This window comes from Eptatretus burgeri, chromosome 2 (assembly GCF_056783735.1).
Source record: "Eptatretus burgeri isolate ZD-2024b chromosome 2, Ebu_testis_v1, whole genome shotgun sequence".
Lineage (NCBI taxonomy): Eukaryota > Metazoa > Chordata > Myxini > Myxiniformes > Myxinidae > Eptatretus > Eptatretus burgeri.
Genome location: NC_140962.1, coordinates 72,213,929 through 72,238,793, shown reverse-complemented (window position 1 = coordinate 72,238,793; position 24,865 = coordinate 72,213,929). Strand labels below are relative to the sequence as shown.

Below are 24,865 nucleotides of genomic sequence, written 5' to 3'. Positions count from 1 at the left end.
ATGGCCTACCTCAGACAGAGCCTGGCGGAGGGTCCATCTAGATTTTGCGGGGCCGGTTAATGGCAAAATGTTTTTGATTGTGATCGATGCATTCTCCAAATGGCCGGAGGTTGTAGTAATGCAGCATACATCAGCAAACATTACAGTAGAGAAACTGCGGACGATCTTTGCTAATAAAGGGTGACCGGAGATCCTGGTCTCTGATAACGGTCCGCAGTTCATCGCGGGTGTATTTGATGAGTTTATGCGCCAAAATGGTATTCGACATCTAAGGTCCGCACCGTATCATCCTGAGATGAATGGGCAAGCTGAGCCGTTTGTTAAGATGTTGAAATGGGCTTTGCGCAGGGGGGGTGTTGCACCTGTGCAGACGGTGGTCGATGTCTTTTTGCTCCATTACAGGAACGCAATTCATCCTGTCACGGGTGATTCGCCTGCCATTCGTCTCTATGGACAGGCATTGCGGTCCAGACTAGATTTGCTGCGACCTGGAGGGTCGGGGAGTGGGGCGGTGTCGCGTCCGACGCGGCTGCACGGCTTCGATGTGGGACAGCAGGTAATGGTGCGCGATTATTTCCACAGTTCCAAATGGGTGCCGGCTGTGGTCTCTGTGGTACTGGGGCCGGCGAATTGCATGGTGCAGACTGATGGTGGGGAGGTGTGGAAGCGGCACGTGGACCAGATGCATGATCGCTGTCCAGCGTCACCCTCCTCTCCCACACGCCCCCGGCCGAACGATGTGGGACCCCCACCTGTAATGTCGCCGGCGCCAGACGTTGTATCGCCAGGGCCGGATGTGCCGATGCCCAGGGGGTCTTCGCCTGATTCTGTCCTACCCGGGGACGTCGGGCAGGCTGGTCGGCCGGGGGCGGTTGTTATTGCGGATGGCGCGAGTCCGGCGAGCGTGTCACCTCGACCGAGCCGGGAGGCGTCTGAGCCTGGACTGTCTGGCGGCGCTGCCCATCCGAGGCGGGTCAGGGTGCGGCCGCGGTACTTGGAGGATTATGAGTGTTGATTGGTTTCGGGTGGTCATGTTATGATTGTCCTTTCATTATTTGACTTGTCATTTAACGAGGGGAGGAGTGTGCTGTATCACGTGATTGGGTTTTCGTATATCATGCCTCGCCCGCTAAGGGTGGCAGGAATGTACTTCGGGACGTGCAATAAAGCGGAGTTGATGCTGGCACGCTTGCTTCTCGTGTTCCACTGCACCTCGTACACTCTAGCTCTCTTCATCAAAGACTCTATTCCTCACTCTCCATGCACTGCTCTCACTCCCCCACAACCCCAGGAATACCTCTGGCTTCGGCTTCCCCTCCACTCCCACCTCATGTTTATATGTGTACTGTACCGTCCACCGAACAGTGATGACTCCATCTCCACCTCACGATCCGAAAACATGGACCATCTTCTATCTTCTCATCCAAACTCTCTCTTCCTCTTATGTGGTGACTTCAATTGTCATCACGCCAGTTGGCTAGGTGTGGGTACCTCCTCTCACCTGCCATGGCACCTCAGCAAAAGCTTTCTGCGACTCATTAGGACTGACTCAATCAGTCAACTTCCCGACCCGGATCTCAACCAATGGTACTCCATCTCTTCTGGATCTGATTTTGACAAATTTCCCTGACAATATCTGCTGCTCTTCCTTCGCTCCAATCGGTTCTTCTGACCACGTCCTTGTCAAAGTGGACATCTCTCTGGCTGTTATCAGAGAAGCACCTCACCGCCGTCGAGTCTGGCATTTCACTCAAGCCGACTGGCAGGGTCTCCGAGCAGCCATCAAACTTAGAGACTGGTCTCCTATCATTACTTTCTCAAACATCAACTCATCCTGGGAATTCTTTCAAAGAAACTTGCTCTCCCTCATGCACAGATTTATCCCCTCTCGTGTTCAGTTGTCCTACCCTTCCTCCCGCCCTTGGTTTACTGAAACTTATGGCGAGGCAGTTGTCCTGAAACAACTTGCCTTTGCCTCATGGAAAGCAAACCCAACTGAGGGCAATCTCAGTTCTTTCCACAAAGCTCGGAACAAGTGTGTATCTACCCTCAGGAGAGCCAGAAAACAACATCTTTCTCATCTCAAGTATGAACTCTCAAACCTCTCTCCCTCCTCAAAATCCTGGTGGCGTTTAATCAAATCTGTTTCTGGTGTATGTTCCCCCTCCATCCCCTCCCTTACCTCAAATGGCCGCACTGCTGATACCACACGTGATAAAGCTGAATGTCTAAACTCGGTGTTTGCAGCTAAATCTTGTGTCCTAAACCCATCACTATCTCTACCCACTTTACCCAGTCGCACCCAACTGTCCCTGGACTCTGTATCCTTTTCTCCTGACAAGGTGGAGAGCTTGCTTTCAAACCTCGAGTCAGATTCTGCAACCGGTCCAGACGGCATCAGCCCACGTGTCCTCAAAGCCTGCTCTTCTGCTCTTGCTCACCCTCTCTCTGTTCTATTCACCCTCTCATTTGCCCAAGGTCATCTGCCATCTGCTTGGAAATCTGCTAACATCACTGCCCTGTATAAAAAAGGTGCAAAAACAGATCCCTGTAACTACAGACCAATCAGCCTTCACCCAATCATCAGCAAGTTTATGGAATCCATCATCGCTTCAGACATGAAATCCTTCCTCTTCTCCAATGGCAAGATTTCCAATCATCAATTTGGTTTCAGACCAGGTCACTCTACCCTGGATATGCTGCTTCTGCTCTCCCATCAATGGATGGAGGTCCTCAATGCCAGACAGGAAATCCGAGGAGTATCTCTGGACATATCACGTGCTTTTGACACAGTCTGGCACCCTGCACTACTCACCAAACTCTCTTCCCATTGTATTCAAGGCCATCTCCACTCATGGCTCGCAGACTTCCTCTCCTGTCGCAGTCAACGTGTGGCCCTAAATGGAGTTCTTTCATCCCCTCTTCCTGTGCAGGATGGAGTTCCTCAAGGTAGCGTTCTGGGCCCTGTTCTTTTTCTGGTTTTCATCAATGATCTCTCCGACTCTCTGGAAAATCCTCTATTTCTCTTTGCCGACGACTCAACCCTCTGCCGTACCATCTGTCACCCCTCAGACCGGCAAGCAGCAGCTTCTTCGCTCACTGCAGTTCTGCATAAAATCACAAACTGGTCCAACACGTGGAACATGTCTTTCAATCCAAACAAATCTCACACTCTCACTATGTCTCTTCGAAAGAACCGTTTAGAAAACCCCCCCATCCACTTTCTCAACAATCCTCTGGAAGAAGTCTTTTCTTTCAAGCTTCTGGGTCTCACTATCTGCCATGACCTTTCCTGGGAAAGTCACATTTCCAACCTCGTCTCAAAAGCCAGTCACCGATTGGGAATCCTCCATCGTGCAAAGTCCTTCCTCGGCCCTCTTGAGCTCCTGACCACTTCCAAAGCTTTTGTCCATAGCCTGATGGAGTACTGCTCTCCCCTCTGGGCTGGTGCTCCTGCCTCCCACCTTTCTCGGCTTCACGCTGTCGAAACCAGGGCATTTAAGATCATCGGCATCTCCCGCAATGAAGCTGAGTCTTTGGGCCTCTCACTCAATCACCGCAGGTTGGTCGGTGGTCTTTCTGTCTTTTACAGACTCCTCTCCAGCCTTGCCCCCCCTGCTCTCTCTGCGATTTGTCCCCACCACATTTCCACAGGGCGCTCAAGGTCCGCCAACAACCCCCTTCTGGTAAAACTACCAAAATCACGAATCGCTGCTCATCTTCACCCTTTCATTCCTCTTTTTTCCCGCCTTTGGAATAAACTTCCTCACTCTATTCTTTCCCATTCTTCCCTCCAGGCTTTCAAAACAGCTGTTCACCACCACCTCTATCTTCCCCCCATCCAAATCCTCGATCTTTTCTACTCCCGATAATCCACCCAAGCCCACTTCCTTCAATTCCCCTGCTTTCCTTCCTGAAAGTCCCTGTAATGTCCATCTTCTCTTCGCCATGTTCCCCGTCCCATCCCCATCCCTCTCCCTTCCTCAGTTCACCTAATGTGTCTGTTCCCCACTGTTTTGTCCCTTCCACTCCCGCCCCTCTTGTCTCATGCCCCCTTGCTCTGAGTTGTGTGTTAGCTCTCATACGAGCCTCGACAAGGTATACAAAAAAAAAAGAAAAAAAAAGAGATCATGGATGTGCATGGGTGAGTACATGAGGTAGTGATGGGTGGCACATTTGAAAGATTGAAGTGAAGACAAGACAACAGATACAGGGAGACAATTCCACAATCGAGAGAATGGAGAGCCAAATGGATACAAGTGCGCCATCAGCTTAGACTTTGGGACAGTGAGGTGTTTTTGCAAGCATTTTCACCTATATTCACTCAAACACATATCTCTAAAATGCCCCTCAGAGGTCATGCTTTCTCAACAGAAAGACAAGCAAGCATTTCCCATTCCATTTTAAATACAGCTTCGATATGAAAAAAATAAACTTGGCAAATGTGCAATAACAATGGGCTTGAATTTAAAAAAAATCAAAAATACCTGTGTCCTAAGAGCCTCATGTATTTGTTGAGCCAATTTATGCGAGTTGTAGAAGGGAAGACGTCAAATAAAGGTCTGTGCAACATGCTGATGTTGTATTGCAAGCAGCATGTGGCTGCTGGTATAATTTCTATGGGAGGGGTGGGGAGGAGAGGGAACGGTGGATGGCTGTACCACTGATGTAGTGCCCCTTGGAGGTAAGGAGAGGGATTCGGAATTTGTTCAGGAAGCCAGTAATAACTCACCCACTTTTCAATGAAAGACTGCAGGATCTTTAACGTCTGCCAATTTAGGTGGACAGATGGGTCCCCAGCTGAACATCCCATCCAAAGGATTACATATTCATTGAACCGAGGGAAACACCAGGATGACAGTTGATAGTTGGATCGATAATTGAGTCTTGACTCGACAAATCAAAGGTGAGCATGCTACCCTCCCAGGTGCTTAATCAAACATATGTGCTATCTCTAACAAGTTGATCAAGCATTTCAGACATTCAAATCCCTTTTCACTAATATGACTGAAAACAAGAGAAAGATGCTCAAATATGAAAAAAGTCAACCACACAAATTGTAAGTATATTTGTATCAATTTTGAAACTCCATGCAAACAAACTTGTGTGTCTGGCTGTGAGATGTACCTCTGAGAGTCTGATCGGACATAAAGAGTGCTGAAGAGCAACGGCATATTCCTTTTGAGAAGGTTTGATGGGCACTATCATGGCAGGGGTCTTTATTCGGCTTCCAGCCACCATGAGGATCTCTCTGAGGCTACAGGGTCATAAGGGGTGGACAGAGAAAAATTCTAGAGATTGAGATATGTGGAGAAGAATACGAGTGGAAGCAAAAAATTGTTTTAGTCCATTAGAGCTAAAATGCAAAACAAAAGAAAACATTTAGAAATATAATTCATGAGGGGAGAACTGAAAAACAAGAACAAAAAAAATCTTGCATTGCCACCCAGGTTAAAATCAAATAAATAAAGCTAAACTAACTGATCATTACCGTGGTATTCCTAGAGTGACGTTCATTTCTCCTCGTCCGGCGAAATGGAAGGTGTTCAGGGTCATCTGGGTGGAGGGCTCGCCAATGCTCTGGGCCGCAACGAGACCCACAGCTTCACCAGGATGGCAAAGAGCTGAACGCCATACTGCTGCCAAAATGTCACGCAGCCTGGACCACACCACAAAATACAGTCAGGTACCTGAGGCGGAGAATACCTTTGTATGTGCTGTGGGCAGTCAGCTCACCTATCGGTTGAGGTGTCAGGAGCATCGTTGTTCCCATTCTTTTTAAGATAATCATGCACTGTGTCAGCAAAATGCTCTGACATTGCCCCCAGGTTAGAATCAGGTCGCCAGAGGGAATTACAAGGGTCTAGGCTACGACTTGGCCTCGGCGAAACCCAGCAGCGGGTGGAATCACCGTCGGAGTTTAGCGATTTGCGCCAGTGACGACACCGACGATGCCAGCGGTGGCATTGTGTTGGATTTGAGAAAAGCAATGCCTGCTTCAGACCACATGCTTTGCTCAGAATCTGTGGAAGGATAAAACAGTAAAAGGTAAAGCGGGAAGGAAATAAGAATCAAGTAGAAGATAGCAGCATTCTCCTCACAAGGGTGAAATATAGAACATCTTCAGGGTCATCTGGGTGGAGGGGAACAAACTACTGAAAGTAAATCACAATAAATTGAGACAAAGAGTGAGGGATAACCTTGTAATTCTTTGCCAGAAAGGGAAGGTGTGGAGATGAGAGAAATGGAGACCGTGTGACGTCAATCCCGTCATGACCATACAGGAACTGCACAACAGAATTGTCACTGTCTCTGACTGTGAGGTCGTAACGAACTACGAGGCCTTCTAGGTGCTTAATCAAACATCTGAGGACAGCAAGGGAAGTCAGGAAGACAATGTTTACAGAAAAAGAAGAACAATCCATACTCACTCATGCACATATAGCATTTCTCCTCACCAACATCCTCTCAATCTCCCTCCCCACCCCACCCTTAATAAATAGGGTTAAATTCTGACTTGGGCCAAACAACCTGCACACAATTGCCTGCTGCTTTGATGAGATCATCGTACTCATATTATTTTCAATACTAACTATGGGATCTCCAATGAATGCATGTAAGAAGTCTATTCAATGGTGGACAACATGAAAATGTCCATAAATATTATTGTGGAAATTATTCCTGGGGGTAAAAAAAAAATGTTGAATATAGCCGATTTATTTCCATGCATTGAGTGTTTAGAATAAGCATAAAGCAATTAAATGTTATTACCTTCACCACCGAAGATGAAGGTGGTTATGTTTTCACCCCTTTCTGTCTGTTTGTTTGTTAGTTGCAAAATCGTAGATTTTTCAAGTATATTGGTCGATCGATTTTGTTATTCTGCATTTGTCAATCGCCTACAGGTCACAATTCTAAACCATCGTGAAACTTTACCAAGTTGCAGAGGTCGTCTCAACTGAGAAGCCTTTTGATTTTGAGGTCAAAAGTCATCTTGAGGTCAAATTTCTAAAATCACTTTTCATCCGATTGACTTGAAATTTGAACAAGATTTGCATATCGCATCACTGAATTGGGAAATCAACTATTTTTGAGGTTAAAAGGTCACACGGTCCTTAAAAAGGTCACAAAAGGTCACAGGTCACAAAAGGTCACATGAACGTCACACGGTCAACTCAATGTCAAATTTCTAAAATCATCAATTTTCATCCAATTGACTTGAAAATTAAACAGCAATTGCATAGTACATTACTAGATTGGGAAACCAACTATTTTTGAGGTCAAAGGTCAACTCAGGGTCAAACTTCTAAAATAATCAATTTACAACCGAAAACCACCAATTTACATCCGATTTACTTGGAAGTTGAACAAGATTTTCAGAGTCCACCACTGAATTGGAAAAGCAACTATTTTTGAGGTCAAATGGTCAAAGGTAAAACTTCTAAAATCATAAGTTTCAATCTGAAAAATAATAAATTTTCATCCGATTGACCTGAGCTTTAAGATTGTCAATTTTAATCTTGATGAAATGGAAAATTTGATGTATCCATGGCAGCCTTTGGAGTGGAAAGGGGGGAGGGGTTGATTGTGCAAGTATCATGCACTGCACATCTTTTTCTTGATGGTTTGTTTGTCTGTCTGTCTGTTCATGTGCAGGATATCTCAAAAAGTGGTGGATGGATTCAGATGAAACTTGGTGGACAGGTTGAGTGTGTGACAAGGAAGAATTGTTTCAATTTTGGTGAAGATCCGAATCTGGATCTGGTTTTTGATAATTTTTATCTGATATCTGATAATTATTTTAAGTGATTCTTCACCATTGAGAGATCAGGCCAAAAACGATATAGTACTGTATAGAATGATATTTCAAAAATGTATTGGGTCCGATATGTTCTCATGGATCAGGCATTACATGGCGGAGGTGTGCGTTCTACCGAGTGTCCTTCTAGTTTTCCATATGCGCTTATACGTATTAAAAAAGCCACGACATGCGCTTATAATGGTAAATGTTCTTCAAATTGGCCGAATAGATGTCAGCTTTTACGTCATTGCAATTTTAATTGTCCGTACCTCGGAAAAAAATACTAAATAAAAAAACTGCATTCATATCAAGAGTTCTTTATCAAGCAAACATTGCAAGAAAACTAACATGAAATCGATAATTTCCCCGCATCAGTATTTAGGCATAGGAAAGGTTCATGTGTTATACTTTCATTAAATCCTGAGTTCTGAACAGAGATACTGGTAACAGTATGGAAACTACGGCAATACACAGTTTCAATCTAATTGCGAGACAAGTTGATCAGAGGCACACCATCCTCATCCTCGCTTCAACTCTTGAGTTCATCTAGGAATTCAATCCATCCAGCCTCTCCAAATGGATCTCGTCATCATCTGTTCCATCTACAGGCAGTGCCAATGACGGTCTTGACAAAGGAGTGACGGATCATCTCTTGGTTGGCACAGATTTCCTCCCACGCCTCTCCAATTCACTTGGTGATAAACACACACCTATTCACTGGCAGTGAAGGTGGCATTCACATACAGGTCCAAGTTGTCATGCAGGTGTTTGTTCTGGATGATTTCCAGCTTGCTCTTCACTACACTGAACACAGACACACCCAGAAGCTGCAGCCGCAAGGTACATCCATTGGGGGGGGGGGATCAAAGCCACAGTGGTGTTCACTGCCTTGAAGGTCTTCTTCACACCATTTGGTTCTTCATGCCAGCCACAGTTGGTTGGCTCGTATCTTGAACCACCAATGCTTCACTTTCAGTCCTTGAGCACATATCCGTTTAAACCCTGCAACAAGTTTGTGTTCCATGTCTGGGTAAAAGGTCCGTCTTCCGCTCCCCGTCTTCTTGAACCTTTCACACTCAGAACAATTATTTCCTCATTCTTCATCCTCGTGTTAAATCCGAATTTCTTACATGTCTGGTACTGGTTCTTACAAGAATTGAAAAACAAGATAATGTCGATCCTCTTTTCATGGGTATATGATCGACGTTTCATTGGCGTGTTCATTTTGATCGTGATGAAAAACGTTTTTACGACCCTTTAACACGTGTATAAGCACATAAGGGGTCATAAAACACCCTTTTACGGCCCTTTATTAAAAAAAAACCTTTGTTTTGAATGTACAACCCATGTAAGTACCATACCAGACATGCATGAAATTTGGACTTAATGTATATGTGCCAATAAAACAAAATACTGTAGTGTTTGAGTTGACAATATTTTCATTTTCAAAGCATGACGATCCATCCATCCATCCATTGGGACCATACTCTGTGCAGAGCATTGGTGCTGCCTAAGCAGTCTCCTTGGCTATCGGGCACAATCCTGGACGGGTCGCCACTCCGACACCAGCAAGCTGGCACTCATTTTGAAAACCTCGGAAGGATGACAGGCAGAGTCAACCCCACCTGATATTAATTCAACAGCCAATGGGGATTTGAACTCTGGATCTGAAGATCCCAAGCCCACCACCATTAAGCCAACAACAGGCATAAACTTGCAACCACCTGACAGTCTTGACAACATATCTATTTCCTCATAAGCTCCATCCCAGGAAACTTAATGACGAGAAAGAGATGAAATCAGTCTCTCTAATAATCCAGGATTCGGCACAACAATGCATAACGTACGTCAGGAAGCGTCATCCGAATTGATTTACACATTATGAGCAACACCGAAAACTGTTGAAACATCAAAAGACCTTACTGTGATGTGTTTTTTGAAGCACTTATTTTTAATGGAGAAATAAAATAGGAAGGCCGTGTACACTTATTTATCATGTGCGCTTAAATTCACGCATCCACTTATTATCCAGATTCTACTGTTGTTATAAACGTCAAACCCACCCCAATGCTTGAGTCAAAAAATCCTCATCCCTGCGAGCCCTTATTTAATATCCTTATCCTCCATTTCTATCATAAATGTTCCCTTTTCACAACACTAGGCCATTTCATCAAGTGGAGGTGGCAAAACTTGTCAATTTCCCAATGGTTTTGTTGCCTCGCCTCGGCAATGGGGACAAGCTGCGGCAGGTCCAGGGTGTATATCGTCATCAACAACGTCGTCAGGCCTGGCTAAAAAGGTGTGAGTTACCAGAACCCCAGAAGCGCTGAGCTGGAAGCTGGCCTGAGAACAATCTAAGGGAGGGGAAGCCACAACCTGCCCTGCAGAGGCCACGCCCCCTCAACCAGGATTTGTCCTCCCCCTCGCTGGCTGCAAAAGACAATTACCATCTGCACTGGGCATTCTGGTCACAAGCAACGTTACCAGGCTTGGTCCAAGAACTCTGCTGTTCCATGACTTTCCCCTGTCTCTCTATTGTGTTTGTAAGGCTTTAAGACAGTTTAATTAAGGATCTACCATCCGTCAGCACGTATGTGGGTAATGGGTAAATTGGGGATAGTTTTGTATGCCTGGTGTTGACTTGGCATCCTCGGGTCCTGAGTTCAAATTGCGCTTGGCTGTTGACTGAATACCAAGTGGGGTTGACTCAGCCTGTCATCCTTCTGAGATCGGCAAAAATGAGTACCAGCTTGCTGGTATCCTGCGTCGGAGTGGCGACCCGTCCAGGATTGTGCCCAATAGCCCAGGACACTGCTGAGGCCACATCAATGCTCTGCACAGAGTATGGTCCCAATGGATGGGATAGTTTTATGAATTGGATCCATTGAACGATTGTTTGCATATTGTGCATTCCAGACCATGTTTGTTATTTCACCAATATAATTTACAAACCTGACTCGGTCTCAGGCTGATTCTGTCTCTTCTGACAGTTTCACCTGGTGGTTTTACAAAACCTGTTAAAGGCAAATTGGTCGCGGAACCCCGTGCCACCAGAGGCTCAAGTCACATGGTCAAGGTTTGCTCGGATCGATCATGTAGATGCCGATTTGCAATTCAATTGTGCGACAAGTTGATCAGAGGTACACCATCCTCATCCTCGCTGGCCTGATAGGATCAATCATGTGGACGCTGATCAGTGCGACGCTCACTCAATTTAAGGACGTCCACCTGCATAGTAACATGGCTTTCGATGCAAGGATCCGGCAGGGGGTCTTTGAAATGGGTGAGCGTCACGGTCATTTTCACAAGACTCGCCACATTTGAACCGGGAAATCGGAACGGTCTGGCGACTGCAACAATATCTACACAGCGCATTCAAAATGTTTGACGATTGAGACACCCGCGACAATCCACAAAATACTAACACTGTTTCCAAAAGAAAAATTCAATATACAAACAAGTAGATACCACTACGAAGAAAAAAACATTTCTTTACTAAGTGTATTTTGATAAATAGAATAAAGTCTCTTTCCCAAGGGTGTCTGGTTCCTAAAAGTTTTTGAACGCCATATTATCACACGCACGCACACCTTATGCAAGTTGTTCATGTTACATTTAAAACACAAGCACTTGCAAACAATTGCAATATGCATCTTGCAAGGCTAAGGAGAAGAAAGTAAAAGAAAAGAGTAAAAGGAAGAGAATAATACAATCAATTCAATGTCAGCAAACAAGTAAAAGACAAGAAAAGTATGAGGTTGAGAGATACATGACATCAAGTCAGAAAGGACAAGACAAACTGACCTCTGCAAGTAACCAGAACGACTGGTTTTCACAGCTGTGTCCACAAGACCTTCCCTCCCAGCCATGCAGTGAAAGAAATATTCCTGCAACGAAAGCGGAAATCAAACCCCACAGCTATGTAAAGGAAATGACAAAATGATGTCGGAGATGGCTACGAAAGAAAGGCATTGTTACCAATCTTTCCAGATACAAACATTTATCAGGCAAAAGCAAAAAATAAAATTTTAACAGAACCCTTCCAAATAAATTATGAAAAGATCCCTCCAATCAACAAGCTTGTTTATTTTACAAAAGTACAATAATGAAGAGATTGAAGAAATTTGGAAAAAAAAATTGTCCATATTGCAATGGTGGTCGCGAATTCTGCTGACGAGAGTGGCCGAGTGAGCCCATCAAGCAATTTGTTTTGCAAGCGCTTCTGCACGAACCGAATCTGCCTAACGGGTCAACTTGCTAATTTACTATGCACTATGGAGTCTGCTCCCGATGACCACACACAAGTTCTCATTGAACAAGCAAAGGTTTATTACAAGGGAAATGGTGGGAGGAGGGGCGAGGGAGAAGAACACGGCTGCAAAGTGGCGATCAGAACCGTATACAATCTGGTAAATAGTTTCAAGTATTTGTGTGTTTGTACGTTATTCTTTCACTGCCAAACCATCGTACCTCGAGGCCCCAAATTGTAAGTGCACGTACTTCAGAACTTGGGCAAGGGATTAAGCCACCACAGGTTGGCTTTGAAGGCAGTTTTGAGGCCAAAGCAGGGACAAACACTCAGGCAGGCGAGGACAAGAGCATTGGAACACATGCTCGGCACCCTCTTTAATTACAGCGATTATAACACACTTATTCCAACAAGCACAATGAAATAACTATTCTAATCTATTCCCCATTTTACTCTCAAGCCCGTAGCAACATCACAGAGAGGATAAAATGCAACAAACATCAAATACTACGATGGGAATTTGGTTACATGCTCACAAGGAATTCCTGGATAGCAATGGCTTTTTGTTGGTAGGAGTCATTTTTTCTGTTAATCGATGCAGCAATGTTGCATTGGCATTGAAAATAACATTTTCCCTTCTACAATAGCCACAACACCTTTTGTGATACTAACCAGCTCACATCTTGGAGTTGAATCATAAAACTAAATGTCCAATTACTTGCACACAATTTGTGACATAATTTACTGAAACATTTCAGAAATAGATTTTATATTTGGTTGCAAATGGCACTGGTACAGCAAGAGGGGAGAGAACAATAACAAATAATAATAATAAAAAAATAGCCTTTCAAAAAAAACCCCCAAAAAAACATCCCTTTTAAAAGGTTTTAGAGCAGACGAGAAAATGTTATTCCACACGAATGTGTTGATGGATACGTCTCTGCCCATGTAAGATGGCAACTCACTGTAGCATTTGATTTCAATTAAAGGTTCCATGACAGATGAGTGGTAGAGAGACAGATGCTTCAAACTACAATTATGGTCTGCAAAATGATTTTCAAAGATCACATGACCTCTGAAATGTTGAACCCAAAATTGAGTCGGTTCATGTTTGTATAACCATACATACTTCTGCCAAGTTTTGCTGAAATCACCTGCAGTGGGTCACAAGTTATCGTGGTTTAAAAACACACAACCCAACGACTGATAGACAGACAGACAACCTGAAAACGTAATGTCACCAGCCTCCAGCTTGCAGAAAACACGACTTATTTTCAAATGGTATCTGGAAATTCACCCACCAATAGTAAGAACATGTGACAATGGATGTATTAATGTCAGTGACAAGTTTGGTTGGTGCAGGAGAATTCTTCATCAAATGGGGAGAAAAGTTTTTGACCCTCCCCCCCCCCCCCCCCCTTATAAAACGAGGAAACAGATAACAAATACAAAGCAAACATAGACTAGTCTTACAATGACTTTTCTTTAATGGCACCAAATATTTCCATCTTATTGTGGGGTTGGCCAGAGAATGCTTATGACCCAAGTCTTTCACGAACCGTAAGTCTAGGCCTGACGTTTGACTGAAGGTCACTTGGGCAGGAATTTGCGATTTGTTCAGGTTGCAAGTAAGAACTCATTCACTCTCCACAAAAGATACCATTGGATCTTTAATGTCCACCAACAACCAGTACTGTACTGAAAGATGAATTCTCGAGCTCATTGTCCATCCGATGGACGGCACACACACATTGATGGTTATCCCTGCCTGCGAAACACCAGGTTGACAGTTTATAGCTCAGTTCAGATTCAAACCCAGGCTGGACAGCTGTTAGGATCAGCGCATACCTCCTGGTTGAGGCTATCCTGCAATCCCCAAACACAAAGCAACCATGAGTTGCAACATCTTACAATTAGCACCTCACACTCTCTTTATTTGAAATTAAAAACTAATTTGGGACACTATTATAATGCTACATTGGATATTACAATTCATTTGTTAACAAGAACTTAGAAGCACTTGCTTTGCTTGAAGAGAAGCCCAGCGTCATGATAAACAAATCGAGTGCACAGAAATGAAGCAACTTCTTCTTGTGAGTACGTTCCTGTTTTTTTTTGGGGGGGGGGTTGTGGGGGGGGGTGGGGTTGAATCGCAGCGAGTTTACAGAAGAGGATGAATGATTGTGTCGTGTAACCTCAAACTGAGCAGTCTGCCAATGTGTGTGTGCCAAACTGGCTTCAGAAACAAATCGGTTTCAGCTCTCTGGTGACAAGGAGCACGGTTCCAAAGACCAGCAGTGGACAACTCTGACTACAATGAGGCGACAACGACAAATACAATAGATCTTTGTTGTTGAAGGAAAGCTTTGTGATACCAAGTTAAAAATATATTGTGGACTTAATCTGTACATGGTGAAAACAAGGATATGCTTAGAATGTAAATTATATGAGCAGGATGCCCACCTTATGGGCGATCTTGTTCCAAACTTGCAACACTTTATTTTTCCACATAACTTTATTTGGGTGATGTACTCGTATAGGCAACTGACAGCTGCCTCAATCACTCCCGAAAAAAGAAAATAACCCGGGTTGTGTGCACGAAGCAAAAACATACCTCATAACTATACAGTCATGCGCCACTTAACGACGGGGTTACGTTCTGAGAAACGAGTCGTTAAGCGACGTCGTCGTTGTGCGAACATCTTTTTTTTTTTTCGTTTTCGAACATCGTACTTACACAAACCGAGACACCTAGGCTATATGGTATAGCCTATTGCTCCTCGGATACAAACCTGTACAGCATGTTACTGTACTGAATACTGTCGGCAATTGTAACACACATCCAAGAGACAGAAGACATGTTAGATTTACCTTTGTGCTGTTCATGACAGCCATCGGTGTTGTTAGCAGCAGCTTACAATCTCCTCACATCGATTATAGAAAGGTGAATAATTAATTAGCGTTTGGATTTTATAAATATGTAATTATTGCATCGATGTTATAATTTACAAATGAAGAAACGAGCTCCTGTCAATTGTGATATATATTTTCGGAACAGTGCGATTGTCTTAATAACATAAAAAGCTTCACGAAAAACAAATTTGTGTTTCAATGTCGACTAAGAACGATTTATTCGCGGAATTCTTCAATTCAAAGGTAATATACTTGCTGGAAGGTAAACGTGCAAACACTGGTTCAGTTTGAAAGCCGATTTCCTTGAATCCCGATTTAGCACGATCCTCTTTTTTTTTCGCGATGACATTTTATGGACCTCAACGATCGCATTATAACGGGGCCACACTGTCGTTTATTATCATTACGAGGTATTATGAACTGTACAGTGCACATAATTGTATGTGCTATTTTTATACGAGGCTACATCACTCGGCGATAGGAATTTTTCAGTTACATTATTTTTTTTTTTTTTCAGAGCAGGCAGATCCGTCATATATGCGATCCATCGTTGCCCGGAACGTCGTTAAGCGGCGCATGGCTGTAATTCAAAACACCTCACTACACTGGAAAACGTGGGACAGGAATACTATACTGTAAAGGGTGGGGACTTGTAATACCCTCCCCCACATGGAGCGGCACTACACGATACACATTTACAGAGAGAATTTGCATCCCTGCCCTATCCTCCTCCCCACCCCACTCCCAACACCACCGGCAAAGATAAAAAAAACACCCCGATGCACTAATCGGGGTCATGCTGATCCGATACAGCAAGTCTGGATTCAATCGGTCCAGAACTGCAGGATGAGTAACACACACGCACACCGGCCAGTGAATTATAGTAAGGATTCAAACTTCAATCTGATCAGAAATGGAAGGATATTGGGTGATTCAGCACTTCCTTTCCAAGCCCCATGGATGGAAAATACACTCCCAGGCCCACTTTCTCTGATCTTGACCATTCTTGTTACTTTATATTCTGTGACACTGGTATTAATTGTGAAAAAGCCCACAGCACGACTGCCCTCTCAAATGGTCACATGCACCTTTCTCAATTTGTATCAACACCTTGCTCTCATAAGAGTCCTCTGTAAAGTGGCTAGAACAGATGCAAGCACATGGTCAGCTCCTTATCCTTTGAGGTGATGTCAGAAGATTAACATCAACCTCAGCACCTGGAGTACTTTTCATAATGTCACAGCCAAATGTGAAACACTGTGGGGTCAAAACCTGTATCCACACCTTTTTTATCCCAGGTGCACTCTTACTACCATGATTTGAGGAAGTGAGAGAGTGTTGTCATAAACTCAAAATATTTTATTCTTGCAGTACTGCAGTCCACTGAACAAAAGTAATGGTGCAGTATACAAGTGTTACAAAACATCCCTTTAGTGTATGGCTAGTCCAGGTGGGGTGGGATAAAATTCCACCAACACTGCTTGGTGTTGGTCTGCTTGTTTGACGATTGGTCATGGTCAGTGACTACATTGGAAAACGTGGGACAGAAGCGAAGTGATTTTGGTTAATGTTATAACCCAAACGGGAGTAACTGCAGCAATCTATCGATCCAGGTTCTTCCAGACATCTGATGCTTGTTCCTCTCTTTCACATCTCTCTTCAGTCTCACACTTTTATACTTTTTAACATTTTTCTTCATTCATGCTAATTATTGCTTTTCGTTTTGTTCATTTTCCTCTCTTTTTACTCTCAATGTCTCTCCTTCTTTCTCTATCTGTCTGTCGAGGGAGAAGTGGTTCCGTTCAGCTATACGGAACAGCTGAGAGTTCCGTATTGCAAACGGAACTCAATACAGTGGTTTAAGGGACATTCAATTCATGGAGTTATGGATATTGATGGACACAAAACAGCCATATTCAGGAGATGCATGAAAATCCTAAAATCTTTTTTGTCAAGTCGATGACATAATCATTGTAGGGTGAAGAACTAATCTTGCCATTGAAGGCATATCAATCTGCATCAGCAGAAAGGTAGAACAATGGATGAATTCAACAGGACATCGAATGAGGTATGCTAACCAGTAACCACCGTGGGAAGCAATGAGAAGTCAACATTTTGGACATTAGCACTTCGAGCAAAAGTGGTAGGCAAGTGCACTTACCTCGAGGCTCTCTCTGCCTTGCTTCGACGAAGGGTCAACACCCAAAACGTCAACTACCCATGGTGGTTAGCATGCCTCAATCAATGACCTGTTGATTCCATCCAATGCCATATTCAGCCAATTTTAACTGCAAAATTTCCTTTAGGCGTTGCCTTCAAGAAAACGAAAAATGTCAAGCTAGGTTCTGGTATGGTTTTGTTGCTTAAAATTGCATCTCGTAGTAATCCAACTTCATTTTAATATATTGTCGAAAGAAACAAATGTTGTAATCTTGGAAAGAGCCTGAAAAGAGCAGACCAAGCAGCGGGTCTTGGAGAGACATCGTAGGACTGTTTATGTAAACACAAACAACAAAAATAAAAACCTTTGAAAAGACTGTGTACAAAAGAGCACAAAAAATAAAAATAGGGGCAATACCCCTGGGCACTCACCTGGTCGAATAATAATAATACTGAGGAGGAAGACAACGTGAGACGGAATCAGCAAAATGCACCGATGAACCAATATTATAGCAAATACCTATTTTGGAGGGCAACCCCCCAACCACCGTAAATCCCCTTTAAAACCTGATTTTTTTAAAATAATGTGAGCAAACTTTGGTACATCATGGGTGATGAAGGTTGAGGTAAAGTTTCATTGAAATCGTATGTGTGGTTTCAGAGAAGAAGTTGCAAGTATTTGTGGACAGATGGACGAACAACACACCATCCCATAAGCTCCCTGGAACTACGTTCCAGGTGAGCTAAAAAATATGACCACTGGATCTGTACCTTATCTGGGTCCTGGCCTAATGTTGTAACCCAAACGGGAGCATTCTGACTGGTGGGTCTGGAGAAGATTTTTGAAGGAATTTATGTGACTGCCATTTAACACACTTCCGATCATGTGAGAGTCATGACCTCCACAATTTAACATCATTATCCTGTCCTCATGTTGTAACCCAAATTTGGTAGCATTCTGACTTGTGTCTGGAGAAGAAAATTTTTGAAGGAATTTATTAAGTCTGCCATTTTGACCTACTTAAAATCATGTGACCAGAACGAACTTTGTAATCCATGTTACCAGTCAGGAGTGGAACCTTGCTGACAAATTTCAGCTGGGTTGGCCCAGCGGTTTGGCAGGAGCAGTCAAAATAGGAGACGCACGTACAGACAGACAGACAGAGCACGATACGGAGAGACGGACAAAAATCAAAAATATATACCGGGGGTTCCAGGCCGGTTAGGAAGCGCCCCATCACAAATCCCCCTGACCGAGGGGTTGTTGTGTATGGTGGAAAGCAGGGAAGAGAGCGTCCAGAAGGCATCAAAGGTGGTCGTTGTCCCTCCAGTTCAACCTGGCCCAGCAAGCTGGAGATCTGGAGGTACCAAGGATAAATTATAAATGGTTGAGAGATCAACGTTTTAAAATAAAAATGGTTAAAATTGGAGTTTAAATTTACTTATTATTTTTAATTAAAAAAAAAAAACGAGCCTCATGTAAAAAGCAAGAAACTTCCCCATTGTAGACTGTCATTTGGGACACATTTGTTGTGGAAAAAAGTGTCACTCCACATCAACATGTGAGAAACCTTTTCAAGTTATTTTGAACCAAATGAACAAACAAACCTGCATAGCATTCACAGCTGAACCTTTGGCACCTGAAAGGAGCATCAACTGCAGAGCATTTTCTGGGAAGACCTTCATCAAACCAGGAACCACCACCTTAAAAAGACATACAACCATTTTGACAACTATCACAAGCACAAACACAAACACCATTGCCATTATATCCGTTTAATATCAATCACAACAGGGGGCTTCTTTTTTTTTAACCTCTGACACCGAAGGTGGAAGGAGGTTATGTTTCACGCCTGTCTGTCTGTGTGCAGGACATCTCAAAAAGTTGCAAACGGATTGGGATGATATTTGTTGGACAGGTTGTGTGTGTGACAAGAATGAAGCTATTCTATTTTGGTGAAGATCCGAATCCGATAATTATCTTTCGCGATTCTTCACCATCGGGCTAAACTGATATACAACACGATATCTCAAAAAGTTATGGACTGAGTGGGACAAAACTTAGTGGACAGGTTGGGTGTGTGATGAGGACAAATTGATTCGATTTTGGTGAAGATCCGGATCCAGATAAGAGAATTTTTAAAGTGATTCTTCACCATTGAGAGATGGGGCCAAACACGATATCCAGCACGATATTGAAAAAAAATTATTGGGCCCGATATGTTCTGCTGGATCAGGGATTGTGTGGCGGAGATATGCACGATACAGCGTGCCCATCTAGTTTTTTCCAGTGATTGCAAAAGCTATAAACACACAAATATATAAATTTAACGGGTTACTATATATCTATCTATTAATAAGAAACTATCAAGGGGTGAGTATTAAAGGGGGAAGGACGGAGAGCCCATTTGTCGTGCTAATGAGGCCTCGTTTGACGGGAGTACTTTGGTTTAATGCAATTTAATTTTCATTATTAAGGAGACAAAACTGAATGAACGCATCAAGTTCTTGGAAGGTTTTAATCGGTTGCACTTATCGATTTTTGGTGTCTTTATATGAACATTTCGATGACTGATCGTTGATACATGATATGCCTCAGTTTCCATTGTGGAACTAAGCTGCAAATATAAATGAAGGGTTTTTAAATTATATTTTTCATGTATAGGTTTACATTGACAAACTACAACTAAGGATCTTTTTGCCAATTGTGGCAATGGCAATAAAAAGTTGCTCAGAAAAGGGAGACCATGCAAGCTTAACGCAGCATCCATTGGCAAGTTACATCACCCTATTATAATCAAAGGTGCTCATGGTTGAATCAACGAGTCAGTTACAACACCGAATAATAATCTATGGTGTTCCGGTAGCTTGTACCTGTTACTGTGTTTGAGCATTGGGGAGTAACTGCAGCAATCTATCGATCCAGGTTCTTCCAGACATCTGATGCTTGTTCCTTTCTCTTTCGCATCTCTCTTCAGTCTCACACTTTTATACTTTTTAACATTTTTCTTCATTCATTCTAATTATTGCTTTTCGTTTTGTTCATTTTCCTCTCTTTTTACTCTCAATGTCTCTCCTTCTTTCTCTATCTGTCCGTCGAGGGAGAAGTGAATTCTTACAAAAAATATTTTTGTGAGGGTAGAGTAGCAGCAGCTGATATCCAAATCCTATACAAGTTCCTCCTGATGACTATCTTTGGTCTTTGTTTATGCGAGCTCCTTCTGATGACTAAAGCAGTACTTGGTCTTTCATATAATTAAAACACCACACTGATGACATCATCACTCATGTTAACACGGTGCAAAACATCACAATTACAATCACATCTGGCAATTGCCATGCAGAGGAGGCATAAACAATAAAAATTGCTTGGCAACGTCATTAGGAAAACTTTTACAAGACTCACATTTCATTGAGCTGAACTCAAGTTTTGCAAATAAAATGCATACATACAAAGGCCGCATCATCACAATTTGGAACATATTACCAGTTGTTCAGGTAAATCTCAGAAAAATGACTTAGACATTCAGAAAATGAGGAAATCCACACAAACATGGAAATTTTTCATGCTTAAAGATTGTGACAATGATGGTAAATATCAGAGTTAATTTGACATAATATGGCGGATACACCAAACATATCGTAGTCAATGTTTTTCAATGGATAGTGCATTCAATTACCTGATTAATCTGATTATTAATTTGATCCGATACACGCTTGAATTGGTGATCAATATTTGGTTGTGCCATAGGGTCCTTTCCAAGGTGTGCCTTTCTGAAACCAGCAACCAAAGTTGATTGTGGCGCAGAGAGAGGAAGGTCTAAAGCCTCTCTCACAGCCTAGATGGGGTAGAAATAAAAACAGATGCTCAAGGTGAAGCAGCATCGTCACTGGTGTGGCAAGACAGCCAAGCAGGATCCTCACGATTTGCCTTGTTGAGAGCAACAAATCTTACTTACCTTATTCCCAGCTGCAGCTGCTTTTCGCATGAGCTTGGAACGCTTTGCATCTGCTTTTGCTTGGACAAGAATGTCCTCCACACCTACACATAATACAAGATGAAAGATGGTTTACAAGTGAGAAAAGTAGGATATAAATGGGCAAATGGGTATATTTTTCTTCCTGATAATGACATTAAACATAGCTATTGACCAAGGCTGAATCCACGGTAACGCTGAAGGAATGCCGTGAGGATTCGCGCCAAGCAAGAGAGAAGACGAGAGGCAACAGCACCACCGTAAAGCTGCTGCACACAGTGCACAAGGCCATAAGGAGCGCTGCCACACTGCGCTTTATCCAGCACCCCGCACAGGAGTTCCCCTCCACGTACCACCACCTGGAGCAAATCCAAAGTCAGAATAAGCATCCATGAAACAACTATGCACACTGTTGGTGCAATATTAATAATTGTTGCGCTTACTAATTTGACCACTACTATGACTACATTTAAGCAGTTGCTGAAAATTCTGAAAGTAACAAAAAAGAAAGAAAGGACATTTCACAAACCTGCGATTCGCACATGGTTATGGGTTCAAAACCTGGAATGGGTCGTGCCGGAGCTTTGACCCAGCACGATGAACGGATTCTAGCTGTGGAGTCCAGGCTCAAGTGTTTGCCACCATTTGGGATAATGTTGTATAACAGAGCAGTGATGAGCTACAAAAATAATTAAAGGAAAGCAGGGGTGGAGGATTAAAATTTAAAAAATTTAAAATAAAAAAATAAAAAGGGGGGGGGAGGATGACGGCATTATTGAACAATGACTTGCTCCCCACAAAAATCCATTTATCCATTCTGGCCTATCAGTTACCTACCTGTTTGGTACAAAATAAAGAGAGGTAACAATTTCCTCGAAAATAAGAAGGTAAAGCAGACTGATAGAAATACAAGGACACATAAAAAGGCTCTCAGGTGATATGTATAATTTGGGCTCTGACTCACCATAGAACAACATTAAACTCATCTAATATGTTTCTATGGAGAACTTGCTGCCATTGGGATAAACAAGAAAGGAGATAAGTATAAGGAGGACGGGAGAGAAGGAGAATGCATGAAGCATGCGAGAGTTGAGGGAGAGGAGAGAGGGTGGAGGTGGAGGTCACAAGGAAGGCTCAATGACCAATGGCAGTTAGCATCTAACACAGACAGTTCGCAGACTTTGTATTAAAGAGAACTAACTAAAGGTGTGTTGGAGATTCAATTTGACTAAATCAGAAGTAAAATCTGTGCAAGTGGCTCGTGCCTGCTTCCCAGCCCAGAGGCGTTGTGGAGCAAGAATTGCCGGTGGTGGGATGAGAATTTTCTTTGAAGAATCAGGCAGCCCGTTGAAGATCAATGTAGTGAAGATGGAATGAGAGAAGAAAACTCCACGGCAGGTGAGCAGTGCACCAGCAATAAGGTGGTCTTGGATTAGGCCTGCCAGTGGAGTGCCGTCCTTCAGGTAAAGGAGATGAAGAAAAAGTACATGACAGGAAAGCGTGACCAATTGTGGCTTTGAGCACAACCTTGGCAAGCAGCTTGATTATTTCCTTGATTATTTCCTTGATTATTTCCAAATTTTATTAATCCCAAAGCACTCTGTAAGCCACAAATGTAGGTGTCAATGAGATAAATGGAGGTATCATTGGGATAAACATGTCCGGGCAAATAGCAGCACAACTCACTTTGGGCACCAAATATTGTGCATGCGTGGCAGCAATGGTAGCAGCCTCAGCACGGGCAGTCTCGTTCTGAGGCAGGTGAGCATTCATCTCATCACCGTCAAAATCCGCATTGTAAGCCTTGCAGGAAGTGTAGTGCAAGCGGAAGACACGCTCACCACGAAGGACTCTAACTCGGTGACCTTGCACTGAGGGACGGTGAAGAGATGGCTGACGGTTTAGCAAGAGGTAATCTCCAGTACGAAGGTGACGCAAGACCTGGAGGGGAGCTTTTCAGTAAACTACAATGAAGAAGAAAACAAAAACAAAACAGCAGAACAAGAACCATTGTAAAGGCTTTCTACTTACAGTTGGCATAATCCCTCTGTCTTCCCCTCCACCATCTGTCAGCAGTTGAGCAGCCAAGACACGGCGTTGAGATGCATCCGTCGCAGATAACAATATTCGACGTCCATCCTTGCCAAGCACAGCAACTGCTCCTGGGTATGAATTTGGTCCTCGCAACACAGCACGCTGAAGTTCTGACACATTCCATGGTGTCACAGGAACAGGGTAAGTGAGAGTCTGGGCAAAGACCTAAGCAGATAAAAGTTAGTGAGCCAGGAGAAAAAACAAACAAACACCAGTATAAAGCAAGTTTGTTTGTTTTTTTAACAAACACAAATGGATTTATTTTTGCTTTATTGAGATTACATTTGTTAAACTTCAGCAAGTTATCATTTACCAGGGAGATGCCGATCTCATCCGCAGATATATACATGTCTGGGCAAATAACAGAACGGGCAGCAAAGTCCACTCTCTTTCCCATCATGTTCTTCCTGAAAATGCCCTGTTTGCTTTCCAAGAGCTGGGAAGGCGAAGGTGGTTCAGAAAACATGGTGAAAGTGACGAGCAAGATCGAGGAACAAAGAACACAACTTTCTCAACAATACAGCAACCATAACTCAGCCACAATCCTTTCTCTTTGAGAGAGAAAGGAAAAAACATAAAAATAAAAACTCGTCCAACATAGAGAACATTACATTACACCCAAGTCTATCATGCTTCATCAGTCATTGCAGAAAACACCTTCTGCTGCAACGAAACTCTTGGAGAAGAGCAAACAAAGCTCCTGCACACTTTGCTGTCAAACGTGACTTTTAGCAAGACCACATTTTCAAGCGAGCTTGAAAGAACAGACACTGCCTGGATATATTCTGCTTTGCCAAATACTCCCTTTATAGTCCTGCTCCAACCTGCAGAGGGGATTGCATCAGCGGCACAGCAGCACCGCCAATGATGCCATTGTCTCAAAGATGACGACGACTTCGGTTTTCGCAGTATTAAATAAATTTACAACTAGAAGGGCACTCGGTAGACCACATACCTCCGCCAGACTGATCAGTTTACGTTTTGTATCCCACTGATAGGCCAGATCTGGATTCAGACCTGAGTTAAAATTTAATTGGCTTGTTCTCGTCACCTAACCAACTCATTCACCAAGTTTTGTCCGAATCTGTCCATAACTTTTTGAGATATCATGCAATACATATATTGTTTTAGCCCGATCATTCCATGGTGTAGAATCACTTAAAAATTCTCGGATCCGTATCCGGATTTGGATCTGCACCAAAATCAAAACAATTTTTCTTTATTACATATCCAACCTGCCCACCAAGTGTTGTCCGAATCCATCTACAACTTTTTGAGATATTTTGTTCACAAACAAAGAAAAAGACGTCGTACAGAGCACGATACTTGCAAAATCCACCCCCACCCCCTCTCCAAAGGTTGCCATGGATACATCAAATTTTCCATTTCATTAAGATTAAAATTGACAATCTCAATCAAAGCTCAGGTAAATCATATGAAAATTGATTATATTTCAGATTGAAATAGATTTTAGAAGTTTGTCCTTGAGTTGACCTTTGACCACAAAAATAGTTACTTTCCCAATGCAGTGACACAATATGCAAATCTGGTTCAAATTTCAAGTCAATCGGATGAAAAATGGTGATTTTAGAAATTTGACCTCAAGATGACGTTTGACCTTTGACCTCAAAATCATTGGCTTATCAGTTGAGGCTACCTCAACAACTTAGT

At 43.1% G+C, this 24,865-nt stretch overlaps 1 protein-coding gene across 1 annotated transcript in view; it reads right to left on the bottom strand.

The window, feature by feature from the left end:
- POLR1A (RNA polymerase I subunit A) overlaps positions 1–24,865 on the bottom strand; it is a 149,987-nt gene that overhangs the window by 45,412 nt on the left and 79,710 nt on the right. The window contains exons 12-26 of the mRNA XM_085869794.1: positions 23,508–23,630; positions 23,132–23,359; positions 22,787–23,041; positions 22,366–22,557; positions 21,630–21,779; positions 21,276–21,459; positions 21,083–21,165; positions 20,804–20,962; positions 18,732–18,827; positions 18,329–18,481; positions 11,606–11,688; positions 6,201–6,366; positions 5,737–6,023; positions 5,492–5,659; positions 5,128–5,257 (exon numbers count right to left, since the gene is read on the bottom strand). Of these exons, the coding sequence (XP_085725920.1) occupies positions 5,128–5,257; positions 5,492–5,659; positions 5,737–6,023; positions 6,201–6,366; positions 11,606–11,688; positions 18,329–18,481; positions 18,732–18,827; positions 20,804–20,962; positions 21,083–21,165; positions 21,276–21,459; positions 21,630–21,779; positions 22,366–22,557; positions 22,787–23,041; positions 23,132–23,359; positions 23,508–23,630 (2,457 nt within the window). The remainder of the gene's footprint in view (positions 1–5,127; positions 5,258–5,491; positions 5,660–5,736; positions 6,024–6,200; positions 6,367–11,605; positions 11,689–18,328; positions 18,482–18,731; positions 18,828–20,803; positions 20,963–21,082; positions 21,166–21,275; positions 21,460–21,629; positions 21,780–22,365; positions 22,558–22,786; positions 23,042–23,131; positions 23,360–23,507; positions 23,631–24,865) is intronic.